General features: G+C 35.5%; 1 protein-coding gene across 1 annotated transcript; it reads right to left on the bottom strand.

Annotated features, from left to right (window-relative positions):
- Positions 1–9,065: 9,065 nt before the first annotated feature.
- LOC111371645 (protein IQ-DOMAIN 14) lies at positions 9,066–11,921 on the bottom strand. The gene is made up of 5 exons (XM_022993734.1): positions 11,282–11,921; positions 10,497–10,736; positions 9,881–10,335; positions 9,525–9,728; positions 9,066–9,356 (listed from the first exon to the last, which is right to left on the bottom strand). The coding sequence occupies exons 1-4, from the start codon at positions 11,708–11,710 to the stop codon at positions 9,533–9,535; spliced, it is 1,320 nt and encodes a 439-aa protein (XP_022849502.1). The 5' UTR covers positions 11,711–11,921; the 3' UTR covers positions 9,066–9,356; positions 9,525–9,532.
- Positions 11,922–14,043: the final 2,122 nt, after the last annotated feature.

The following is a 14,043-nucleotide window of genomic DNA, read 5'->3' as shown; positions in this document are numbered from 1 at the left end:
TGCAAAGTACCATTTTATAAGGATGAAGCCTGGTAAAACTTAAATTGTAGAGGCAAAATTCCATATTACAGAAAATGATGCCTCTTTTCATAAGAAAAGGTTAATTACAGAGGCAAAGTTCCATTTTACATTGACAAAGCCTACCTATATAGGTAAAGTTTAATTGTAGAGGCAAAATCCCATATTCCAGTATTGACGTGGCTTAATATAGAGGCAAAGTCCCATAATGTAGGGATGAAGACTCCTTACATAGGCAAAGTTTATTTGTAGAGGCAAAGTCCAATGTTACAGAGATGAAGTCTCCTACCATAGGCAAAGCTTACTTGTAGAGGCAAAAGTTCCATTTTACTGAGATGATGTCTCATTGTATAAGCAAAGCTTAATTGTAGAGACGAAGTCCCATATTTTAGGGATGACGCCTCATTGTGGTTTCATTGCATACATAGCCATATGTAATAAGTGGAAATGATGACTTAGGTTGTGTGGGTACTGAGGTGACAAGTCTATATGCAAGCATGTCCAAAATAAATGCACCACAGTCTTTCTTTTGAATTTCAAAATTACGCCTTTTGATTCAACATTCCAGATTACTTGACATATGGATGTATCATATCATTTGGGTTTTTGATACAAGAGCTGAGGATGATACCTTCTATTTATAAAGGAGAACCCTTTACTTCATACATTTTACTTATATTCAAAAAATCTTAAGAGAAAATTGAGAAAATTCCAATGAAAAAAATTAGGTTTTTGGTGAAACTTTGGACTTTCGGCCAAGTTAAATCAAGAAAAAAAAATTTTTAAGTAATCTTTTTCTGTACTTTTCCTCACATTCTTCATCTTTTTCATTTGTTTCTTTTCAAAACAACTACCACCTTGACAAATGGCTCAAATATTTCAATAAAAACTTCAACTGGCACACTTGGGATGGGATTTAGATTTGGTAAGGTTTAGGATAGATGTGCCAGACCTCTGACTAATGCTAAACTCGCCAAGATGACTAGGTTGGGAAAAGCATCTGATAGTATCCTGAGAGCCTAGTTTACATCTCTATTTAGGGGGCTTTGGGTGTCACCTCAACTTTGAGCCAACATAAGTAAATTTTCCTTACTGATATTTACACGATCCCAAATTCCATAGAGCTCTTGTAACCAAACCCCATAATAGGGCCTATTACCCAAGGCCAGGTTATGTGATCGTGAGTGAAGCGATCCTTTAAGTCAAGATATGATTGCCTTGTACCTCTTTTTTCAAATGGTGATGAGGTCTTATGGTTAGCCCCAAATGCCTAGAGCCAAATGCTCGGATTTGGTTCATTTTGCATGAGGTGGCTTTGGGCAAAAGATATGCCATTTAATGTATTCCAAACTATACATCCACCATAGCCTTTGACAAGGGAATATCTTTAAATGGATGGTTCTACCTAACAATCCAAGGCTTTCATAGCCCTTTAATTTTTTATCTTCTCAACTCCGTAAAGAATTGAAATAAGGTAATTCTAGGACAAAGATAGATGACAAATGATCGAGGATGTAGCCATGTTGATTCTGACTGTACCAAATACACTAATGTGGGTGAGTTATGCTTGCAAACTGGAGACGTGGTTTGTATGCCTATTTTCTTAAGTGCATATTCTTAAGTATCTTTGACTTTCTTGCAAGTTGAATCTATTGCTGTGATATCTGTACTTCAAATTGGGATATATATTACAACAACCACCTTTTGCAACGTTCAAAAAACTTTGTTGAATGTCTTTTGCAACGTTTGGACACATGTTGCAAACCTCGATATTGTCGTAGAGTAAAAGGATATAGGAACGTTTTTTGAATGTTGCTATTATATTTTGCAATGGTTTTTGAATGTTGTGAATAATCTTTTTACAACATTTTTTGAGCGTTGCTAATAATATTTTTGCTACGTTTTTTAAATGTTGTGAATAACATTTTTGTAACGTTTCTAAATGTTGCAAATAACTTTTTTACAACATTTTTTAAGTGTAATGAATTACATTTTCGCAATATTTTTCTATGTTACTAATAACATTTTTGCAAAGTTTTTTGCCTGCAGTCTATGATTACATCTTTATTTTTGCTTCATTTTATTAACCGTTACCGTAGGTCATTTTACATTTTTTTAAAATTTTCTAATTTTTTATTTGTAGAACGATTTATATAAATCAACCACAAAGCAAGATAAAATATAACAATATCATCAACTCCAATAATAATGATTAATTGACAACAAAATGTAATGATATCCATACAAAATTCAAATCTAAAATTCTGAATTATCTAAAAATTCAATACATTTCCCAAAAAAAAGAAAAAAAAATACCATAAACTCTATTGTGTTCTTGCATGTTAAAATGACATAGAACTTTCAATGGTCAAAGATACAAAATCACTATGAAGTTCATATGATCAATCTGTTCAAATCCAACTCATCTAATTTCTCTACTATCTCCATTTCCTAGTGTTCAAAAAATATATATATTGTAAATCGTTCAATGGACAAATCCCCTTTCATCGTTTCCTAATTTTGATGCTAAGAGTCCATTGAAATTTACCCTGTGGCTTCGAATCTACTTAAAGAGGTAGAACGGCACCTCATACTCTCTTAGTGAAGATAAAGGAGCTGGCAGTTGTTGTAACTGTTCAAGTTCAATGTGCACTTGAAGTTGCCTAGCAACCTGATTTATTCAAAATACTTCATATCTTATACCTCAATGATTTGAATAGTTAAATTGACAATGAACCAACCAACTGGTAAATCCAATGATTTATCGAAACCAAATGGTTTTTTGCAACATATCAGTTGGACATGTAAGACTTTAATATCCCACCACTACACAACGCAAAAAAAATTAGCTGATGATGAAGGAAAAAACTTTACCTGAACTTTTGAAGGTAAAAAAAGTAACGAAAACATTCTAGTGAAAAACAATAAAAGATGATGGATTGCATTTAGCATGTCTAAATCTGAAATCTAGATTAATAGCACAAATAAACAAAGATATACATATCCGTTGACAAGTTTTAGTTTTCAGAATTTCAGATTGTGCAGAACTGTGACCTTTTACCCATTCTGATTCAGAGAAAATGAAAATATTTACAAGTCTTTAATGTGCAAGCCATATTTGCATGAATAGAAAAAATATAAGCTTCTTAATAAAAAATTTCATCTTTCTTACTTCATGTACCTCAATATTTAGGATCAACATTTTGACCCCACCTCAAAAAAGGAAAAAATTTCATACAATACTCATTGCAATTAGGAGAAATGTTGGAGAGTGGAATCACTGTGCCTGCGAAGTCACCATACGAAGCTCCTGTATTGTTTCAAAAAAAAAGCCGATGTTCTCTTAGAATGTGCTATGACTATCGGGCCTTGAACAAAATCACTGTAAAGAATAGCTATCATATCTCACTGGTTGCGGATTGCTTCGATCAACTGAGTCGGGCGAAGTATTACACAAAAATTGATCTTAGGTCCGGATACTGTCAAATTCGGATCAAGGAGGGAGATGAAGCAAAGACTGCGGTGGTAACCAGATATGAAGCCTTTGAATTTAAAGTGATGCCTTTTGGTTTGACAAATGCTCCAACAACGTTTTGTACTATGATGAATCAGGTACTTCACGGGTTATTAGATGATTTTGTTGTGGTGTACTTCGACAACATAGTAATCTTGTGAAGCAAGTTTTTAATCGGCTACGGGAGAATGAACTCTATGTCAAACAGTCTAAATGCTCATTTGCTCATACATCTATCAGTTTCTTGGGTCACGTCATTGAGCAAGAAAAAATCCGCATAGATTCGAAGAAGGTTACAGCCATCAAAGACTGGCAACCACCAAAAATCTTACATGATGTACATTCATTTCTTGGGTTATGTAATTACTACCAAAGATTTGTGAAAGGCTACTCAGAAATTGCACTTTTTCTTACTGAATTGACAAAGAAGGATAAGGATTGGGATTGGTCGTCCTAATGCCAAACTGCTTTTGAAATGTTGAAGAAGTCCATGTAGACAAACCTGGTTTTAGCCTTACCAGATATGACTAAACCATTTAAAGTTCATATAGATGCTTCAGATTTTGCACTTGGTGGAGTCTTTATGCAAGAAGGACATCTGGTAGCATATGAGAGCCGAAAGTTAAACCAAACAGAATGTCATTACTCGGCGCATGAAAATGGAATTGCTGGCAGTAGTCCATTGTCTCAGAGGATGGCCTCACTATTTGCTTGGGTCTCCATTTATAGTGAAGACAGATAACACTGCGGTTAGTCACTTCATGTCCCAACCAAAACTATTGAGCAAGCAGGCTCGTTGGCAGGAATTTCTTTCAGAGTTCAATTTTATGCTAGAATATCGTCCCGAATCTAGTAATCATGTTGCTGATGCTTTTAGTCGACGGGCCAACTTGGCTGTCATTTGCTCCATGGCTGCTCTTTTAGGGAGTGCCATCACCACGAACACAAGAGACCAAATTCGAGTACTTATGGATAAGGACTCGATTAGTCATATTTGGTTGACCTCATCAATCGTGATAAGACTCAACAGTTCTAGCTCGATGGGGAACTAGTGAAGACTATGGGACACCGCCTATATGTTCCTAAGGGCGGAGATTTGAGGAAATCACTAATTACGGAATGCCACGACACGATTTAGGCAGGGCATCCCGGAGAAGAACGCACTTGTGCACTACTGCAACGTGCATACGACTGGCCTCAAATGTAGGATGACATTGCAACCTATGTAAAATCCTGTCTTATTTGTCAGCAAGATAAGGCAGATCATCAGAAAAAAGGCGGGCTTGCTAGAGCCCCTTTCCGTCCCAACCTTTCCGTCCCAACCCGGTCATTCGAAAGTGTATCGATGGACTACATTATTGGGTTGTCAAAAGTTAAGGAATTTGGCACTATCATCATCGTGGTAGACCATCTATCAAAATACGCTACTTTCATTACAGTGCCTAAGTATGTATCCACAGAAAAGACAGCTCAACTATTTTTCAAACATATTGTCAAATACTGGGGACTATCTAAGGACATCGTCAATGATCGAGATCCTCGTTTTACTAGCATATTTTGGAATGAGTTGTTCAAACTTCTTGGTTCAATTTTGAGCATGAGTTCTAGTTTTTACTCACAATCTGATGGACAGACGGAGCGCTTCAATTCTATGCTAGAAGAATATCTCAGCACTTTATATCTACTTCGTAGAAAAATTGGGTAAAACTTTTGGATGCGGCTCAGATTTACTTCAATGCCCAAAAGAGCTCTTCCACTAATAAGAGTCCTTTTGAGATTGTTACTAACCAACAACCACTACTCTCTCATACAGTGGATATCAAACAAGTACCAAGTCTCCTCAAACGAAGAACTTTTCTCAAGAATGGAAACGAAATATTGAAATTGCTCGGAGTTATCTTGAGAAAGCTCAAAAATGGTACAAAAAGTCTGCAGATCTAAAGCGCCGTTTCCTTGAATTTGATGTTAGAGATCTGGTAATGGTTAAGCTTCAGGACAAAAATGTGTACAAACCGACAAGAGGGAAGGACTCAAGATTGGCGCCAAAATATATTGGACCATTACCGATCTTGAAGAGGATTGGAAGAGTCACATACAGAATTGAACTCCCTTCATGGTGTAAAATCCATAAGGTCCTTCATGTTAGTGTGCTGAAGTCATACTTTGCAGATAAGGAGAACGCATCTAGAAATGAGCCAAAGCGACCTGTGTTTGAACTGAAGAAAGCTGGAAAGAGGGTTGCTGAAGCTATTCTTGACCATCGAGTCACTCGAGCTTCTCAGAAAAGATCATCAAGGGTAATTGGTAAAATGGATTGGATGCAACAGTGAAGAGAATACTTGGGAAAGAGAAAAGGACCTTTGAGCCTTCAAACCATTAAGTGGAGCATATCATGCATTGATGGCACCGAGGACGTGGCCAAAACAAATGGGGGAGAATGTCAAGAACCGCAGCTTTACTTAGCCCCTTGACACAATCGCAGCCGTAGTTTGCCCAACTTTGGCCGCACATGTAAATATTAGTTCAAGTTTGAGCTGTAATTTTTTTTCATTGTAATAGTTATTTCAGTTGTAAAATAGTTTTGATATTAGTAAACATTTAGTATGATTCATCGTCATTTAAATGTCTACTCCTGTCGCTTAGATTTTTGTTCAGAATGCTATTATAGGGGGTATTAGTCATTCAAAACTCTCTCAAGCTCACTGGTTCCGCCCCCTACACCAGCAATTGTAATTTTTCTGTTTTCGTCAATTGTAATGTTTAGTTTTCATCAATCAATGTTCAATTTACTTTCAATATATTCAAAATCTCTGTTGTAAGCTTTCTACAAAATTGTAATCAAATTTTCTTTCGTCCCGACGCGACCGAAAAAAGGCGGAAGGTAGTGTAGTAAAGCAGACTACTACCACACGATGTCCCTTTCTATACCAAAAAGAAAGGCACCCCGTGAAAGTGCTTAGGAGCACGACTAGTCGCCCGTTAAGTGGTCAACTGTCAACTTGATTTCACCTGTTAAGCGGTCACTTGACAGTTTAACACTTGATTTTGCGCTTACTACCAAGGGTTACGCTCCACCCGCACCTTGAGCTTAGTTGCATTTTTTAGAATGCTAATCATTTTCCAACAATTATATATATACAATGATATCGTTCATTGAATTCATCATTGCATTATCATGATGATGAATATTCATTTTAAATTAATTTCAGCATTTATTTTGAGTTGAATTTCATATAAGGAGAGTTCACAACATCAATAAATTCATTGGTATATGTAATTTCAATTGTTCTTGTTGCTAGACGTAGTCTTTGTATCTTGAAGACAAGTGCCATAAAATCGTTAGCAAGACCTATTTTACCATTAAGGGTCGAGATTAGAACCGATATGAAAGTTCAGGAATCTTCATCTCTTGAGCGGTAAAGGACAAAATATATCATTAAGGGTCAAGATTAGAACCAATTTGAAAGTTTTTTCTTTATTATCATTTTACTCGGACCTAAATGATAATTGGAGTTGACTATTCACGCACACTGATAGAGCATAGAATGAGTAAAATTCATTTTGTAGCTTTATTTGGGAGTTTTTTGTGAATTAATTGCTCACTTTTTAATGTTAAGTCATTCGAATAGCTATCTAAACAAGCGAATCTTTAATGTTGCATGTGTTAGAATGATGAGTATATGGTTTTGCGCAAGATTAGTTAAATTTAAGTTTGAAAATGTTGATAATTATAGTTTACATGTATATTTAGATTTTTAAATTAGTTTAAAAGTTGAATAATCAAGCGAATTCTACTCAATTTATGTTTTATTTGACTTTTATAGGATAAATCCTTAATTGGAAGGCAAAAAAGGTGATTTGGATCATTAATTGGTCAAAAGGATGTTGCGGATGAAGGAAGGAAAATACTGGAACTCAATTGGATGGACTTGAAAAGTTGATAAATTTTGAGGACTAAAATAGACACTTGGAGAAGTTCGACAAAAAACTGATTTGCGGGGACTACTCATCTTTTGAGTCAAAGTCAGCCACTTTGCAACTTTTAATAGCATTTTCCAGCATCGTGTAGTTGCAAAAAAGTTGATATAATTGTGTTATTCAATCATTATAAAGGTGGATCGAACCAAGTAATATTAACTTGGAATATTCATGATTAGAATTCCAGTCGCGTCACTGTAATCTTCCTTGATCACAGTAGGTTTCCAAACTTTTTTAGATAGAATCTGGTTTTGATTCAAGTGATGATTTCGAAATGAATTGAATTATTTGAAATGATGAAAGTTGCTTTGGATGAAAAAGCCTTTTTTTTTTTTTTTTATAAAGTCAAATTCAAAATTATTAAGAGCCAGCCTTTATTTTTTGTTGTCTCGCACGTTGAAGAATGCATTTGATTGTCAATATTTTTCACAAAAAAATTATTTTTCTATCTAAATTCTCCTTTTTATGTTGTTTGATTGATATTTTTTTCCATGAAAAATATATTCATACTTTTGGTCACATAACCATATTTTTTCTGAAAACAATGACCATATTTTCTTTATGAGAAATATGTTTTTATTTTCTAAATAATTCACTCTATCTCTCTCTCATTTACTAACTCTCTCTTTCATTTACCTACCAATAAAAAATTGACAAATATAATTTTTTCTAAATTGAAAATAAAATCAATCTAACACATTTAATTGACAATTTTCATGCAAATAATTTATGGATAATTCAATTGCCTGAAATTTATTTATTTCAATGTAAATTTTATACTTGCAAATTGCAATCAAATGCATCCAAATTCGATGAGACCACATGAAAGTCTCAAGTAATTTCTTTCATCAACAAAACACATATTCGTTTGGCCTCCATTCTCATTCTCATTTTTTCTCTCTCGTATTTTCAACCACATAATCTTTCATAAAATAATATAATACGCAAATAAAAAAATATTCTTTTTCAACCACACATTTTTCCAAAAAATACTATTCCAACCATTAAAATTTAAATAGAATGGGGGGTCAAACATGGGCTATATAAAGAGCTATTTACACTTAGGATATCTTTTATTGTCAATATTTTCTATGAAGAATGTGTTTTTTCTACACAAATTCCCATTTTTATGTTGTTTGATTGTTTGCTATTTTTTACGTGGAAAATATTTTTCTAGTTTTAATCACATGATCATATTTTCCTCAAAATTAAAGAAAATGTTTTTTTAGGAAGAAGTAGGATCTTATTTTCCAGGAAATTCACTCTCTTTTTCTCTTTCTCATTTATTCACTCTCTCTCATTTGCTCACCAATTAAAAAAAAGGATAATTATAATATTTTCAAGGTTGAAATTAAATCAATCAAATATATTTAATTGACAATTTTCATGCAAATAAGTTCTAGACGATTAAATTACTTAGAACTTATTTTTTTATGTAAATTACATGCTTGCAATCAAACATACCTTTAATGAAAATAAAAATCTACTCCCCTCAAAAAGAAAGGAGAACTGGGCATAGATTAAAAGTTAGAAAATGTTTTTTATGGAAAAAAAATGACAATCAAATACTCTATTAAAGTTTTATTAAAAATCTGTCTTTAAAAGCACAACTAAAGTTCAGAATCAACACAACTCTACATAAAGAGAGCTTCAAAAGTCAAAACAATGCTCCCCTGGAAAAAAAAAAAAAAAAAAGGCGCACCTTACACAAAGAAACGAAAAATATTGAAGTACTTGCTCGGAATCTGATCCATTGCTAGTGAACTTTTTCATTTGTCTATCGAGTTCAGAAACACACTTTGGTTGAACAACAAGAAATTAGTACTTGTTACCTATTTCCTTGAACCTGCAGGCAAAAAGAGAAAAAATGAAGAATGTGAAGAATTTCGGTTGATATCATTTTGTGGAAGATTGTGTAATTGAAAATAGAAAAGAGAAAAATGAAATGTAGTGAGGGCCAAATGGGGGCTAACTATAGATATATTGTCGTCGGTAATTATGTTTTTTTACTCACCTCGAATCCTATCTGCAGTAATTGGTGTTAGTAAGCACAGTGCTAGTTGATCCACACTCACTATCCTTGAGCGACACTGCTGATCTATCAAGCTTGACTGACCAAGGATAATGATAATTCTGAGCGGTCGAACCAATGTGAGACGTTGATCGTTGCATTCGGACCGCCCGGGGGACATTCCTTCCCTCGAGAGACAGTCTGCGCCTGTTGTAGGAACAGTACAAATGAAACTTTGTGTTGAATGATGTTATCGACTTATTTCTTTAATGAGAAACATTACATTTATAGAGCATTTCGAATCATCTGCTTAGAATACTAAAACTGATATCGATACTAATCAAATTCAACTCTAATACCTGCTTGGTTGCCTCTCGAAGGATTCAATAGGGCGTTGCTTGGGCGTACTATGGGAACGCACTTTAAGCCTTGAGGACTCTGTATTGGCCATATAGTTTGGGTAAAATGGGTTCTCATTGTAAAGAGATTCTGCATATTCTGATCGAGGACAAGGAGACGGGTTTCTTGACGTATCGGGTTTGGAGAAGGCCGAGTAACACTGAGGGCTACTCTGCGCTGTATTGAATGAGTATTCATCGAAATGGCCACTACACCCTTTTTGGCTCATATCCGTTATGGTTGAGGGTGCTGGTGAGATCTCTTGATGTTCGGGTTTTGTGCATGCGTTATTCAAGGAAATTTTGTGCTCATTTTTCACGAGTTGTCCATAGTTTGAATAGCTGTTTCTACATTTTGTACTTGGCCTTGAGTCTCCAAGATCCATTTCCACTATCTTGATGTTCTCTTCAAAATCCTACATCACACAATAATATGGTAAGACAATTCTTGAAACAATATCAGCAGATAGAATTCGTTAAAAGAAGCTGAAATCAACCCTTTTCTTCAATTTACATGATCAGATCTATAACCATAATGAATAACAGAACAACAGAAAATCGTTTGAGGGATTCGTACTTGATTTGAGAGCCTAAATCTACTCTCTTGTGTTGATTTTCTATGATTGAATTGCCTTTGATTGTTCAATTGTGTTGTCTCTTCAGCCATTCGGATTCTTTGGGCTCGTGCTCTTTCTTGAACAGTCACCAATGCCTGCATACACCTAAGTGTAGCAGTGGCCTGTTTTCTTACCAAATGCCCTCTAACCAATGCCTGCAACTTCACTAATCCTTTAAGTGCATTCAAAGCTTTTCTTGCCTGAAAAAGACATTGCGGATTAAGCCCTAATCGCCTCTTGCGAAAGCAAATAATTAGAATGTTGAATCCCTCGCAATGAGAAAGTTGAATTCATTTGTCGGTGCTGATTTTTAAACAAAAAAAAGAAAAAGAGAAAAAAAAGGAAAAGAAAAGAAAAGAAAAAAGTCGGGCCTTTCTCACGCCACTCACCCGCAAAACCGGGTTCACAAAATTCTTTATGTTGTAAGAAGTGTAGAGTCGACATGCAGTTGAGGAAAAAGTGTCGAGTTTGATTAGACTTCACAAAATCTAACACAGGAGCAGTATAGTAGGTCAATTCGCTGTAGATTGGAAAAGTATCGACTATAAAAAAGATTCCAAACAGCCCATCAGCAAGTATTGAGTACAAATTAGGCTTTGCAGAATCCAACAGAAGAACTCTAACGGATCAGTTCCTAAGCCAAAAAATAAAGTAAAATTAAATTAAATTAAATTAAAAATTCTATGGTGTACCATTCGATAGCAAGTAAATTGAGTATAGAATGTAGAGTTCAAGAATCACGTACCAAGTACCCACGAAAAACAGACTGAACCTTGATTGCAGCAGCCTCTTCAACAGCAGAGGCTCTCGCAGAGGCAACACTCGTTAGCTGGATCATCGCTGCAGCCGCAGCTGCCGCCGTGGCCACCGCTACAGCCAAGGCATGTTTTGCGGCATCACTTTCGAATTCCAATGCCGCTGCATGTGTAGACGTTGTGGTAGTAACACTCTTTCCAGAATTCAATTCCTGCTGTCCCGGTACGGCAGCGGCTGACGACCGACGAAAACTCCATCTCCTCTTCTCTTTTGGGGTCGTCGGCAGTATCGTAATCGGAGTTGTTGGAGGCTGCTGATTTCCAGTAGAAATCTGTGGATTTTTTGCATTGTCCTTCTCTTTTTCTTTATCTTTCTTTCCTGTCAAGAAATTCCTTATCCACTTGCTTGTCTTCCCCATTTCCTTTCACTGTTTCCTATACTTTCATGTAAGATTGGATCTGAAAAAAAGGATCAGAAAACGAACGGAAGCAACAAATGAGAAGGGATTTTCTTCAATTTCTTTCCTGTCATGTCTTTATCTATTTATCTTCTACACATGATCGGTAGCTTTCGAAATAATTAAGGTTTTTATTATTGGATCAGAACATTTTTCACTGTTTTATCAATTGCGTGTTTTTTACGCTGATATAGTTGAATATATGGAGTGATGGAGAGGAAAGAGCGAAGAAACTCCAAATTGAAACTCTTCTCATTTAATAAAAAAGGTTGAACCCCAACTTTAGGGCCTCCACCATCCCGCCCCTATAGTTTTATGAGAGAGGCGAATCGCGAGATGTGCCTCAGTAGGTCAGGAAACAAAAGTTGCCTGTACACTACGCCTACAAGGAGTCCAATTCCATGTTTTAGGAATCGAACCCCTACACTGTGGCTGCCAGCAAGACGTGAGATAATCTCACCTCACTCCTATCCTTTACACTACTAGGTTATGTCCCGGGGGGCAACTCTTCTCATAATTTATCTTCTACACATGATCGGTAGCTTTCGAAATAATTAAGGTTTTTATTATTGGATCAGAACGTTTTTCACTGTTTTATCAATTGCGTGTTTTTTACGCTGATATAGTTGAATATATGGAGTGATGGAGAGGAAAGTGCGAAGAAACTCCAAATTGAAACTCTTCTCATTTAATAAAAAAGGTTGAACCCCAACTTTAGGGCCTCCACCATCCCGCCCCTATAGTTTTGTGAGAGAGGTGAATCGCGGGATGTGCCTCAGTAGGTCAGGAAATAAAAGTTGCATGTACACTACGCCTACAAGGAGTCCAATTCCATGTTTCAGGAATCGAACCCCTACACTGCAGCTGCCAGCAAGACGTGAGATAATCTCACCTCACTCCTATCCTTTACACTACTAGGTTATGTCCCGGGGGGCAACTCTTCTCATTTAATATTGTTATTGATTCTTAAACTGTATGAGAAGGCTACCATATGTTTGGCTAAACTTGTTTGAAAGAAATTTTTTAAGTAAATTCTTGTTTTGAACCGTGTTTGGATGATTTACTGATTTATACTTAAAAGTGAAAAATTACTTATTTTGAGTTCTGAGATTTTTTAGTAAGGAATTGGGTGGTGAAAAAGATTGTACTGGTAACTATAAGGCTGCTGTTTGGATTATCAGGAGCCATGTGAAATTGGGTGGAGGAAGATGCCATATACTCGTAAAATAACTTTTTGTCAGGAAGGTAGGATCTTCGTCTATTAATAAATGGCGGGGCCTATTTTGGTCATGGGCTTACAGTGTTTTTTTTCCTTTTTTTTTGGTGATCTACAGACGTAATTAATTTTGAATCGTCCGTATTTTCTTATCTGTCAATTCTTTATTATGGTTACATCAAATTTCATCAATTGGTGAATAAAATTCCTCTGAAGTAGTTTTAAGCACGAAAGCTAATTTGTCCAATGACAACCATAAATAGGGCCAAATGGTCCCCTCTTGAGTACTCTGTATTTTGTATCAATTACAGCAATTATCAAAATAAGGTTCCTTTTAAGTTGATCTAATTTTACAACGTCATATTTAGTCATTAACATTTTGGTGCTAGCAGGAGGGCCTCCATAAGAAACAACTCACATCTTCCTTAAAACTCTCACCATAATCATAGCATCTTATACCACAAAATCACGAGTCACGGCTCAGCTTCTGGAAATCATTCTCGCACCAATCTCAATGAAACTAGTGTCCCCAGAATTTTTTAAAGATGGAATGAATTTATTGAGGATAGTCACCCCCGACTCACTGTCATGAGCTATAGCATGCTGATAAATTGAGTGAATATTTACTTAATTTGTGTAAATAATGTTAATAATAGGAAAATCCCAATTTGAACACAATTTATATGAAAAGAGTTTAATATTGTTATTGATTCTTAAACTGTATGAGAAGGCTACCATATGTTTGGCTAAACTTGTTTGAAAGAAATTTTTTAAGTAAATTCTTGTTTTGAACCGTGTTTGGATGATTTACTGATTTATACTTAAAAGTGAAAAATTACTTATTTTGAGTTCTGAGATTTTTTAGTAAGGAATTGGGTGGTGAAAAAGATTGTACTGGTAACTATAAGGCTGCTGTTTGGATTATCAGGAGCCATGTGAAATTGGGTGGAGGAAGATGCCATATACTCGTAAAATAACTTTTTGTCACGAAGGTAGGATCTTCGTCTATTAATAAATGGCGGGGCCTATTTTGGTCATGGGCTTACAGTGTTTTTTTTCCTTTTTTTTTGGTGATCTA

This window comes from Olea europaea, chromosome 22 (genome assembly GCF_002742605.1).
Source record: "Olea europaea var. sylvestris chromosome 22, O_europaea_v1, whole genome shotgun sequence".
Taxonomy (NCBI): Eukaryota; Viridiplantae; Streptophyta; class Magnoliopsida; order Lamiales; family Oleaceae; genus Olea; species Olea europaea.
Note: the sequence above shows the minus strand (reverse complement) of the source record. Positions and strands in the feature narration are given on the sequence as shown.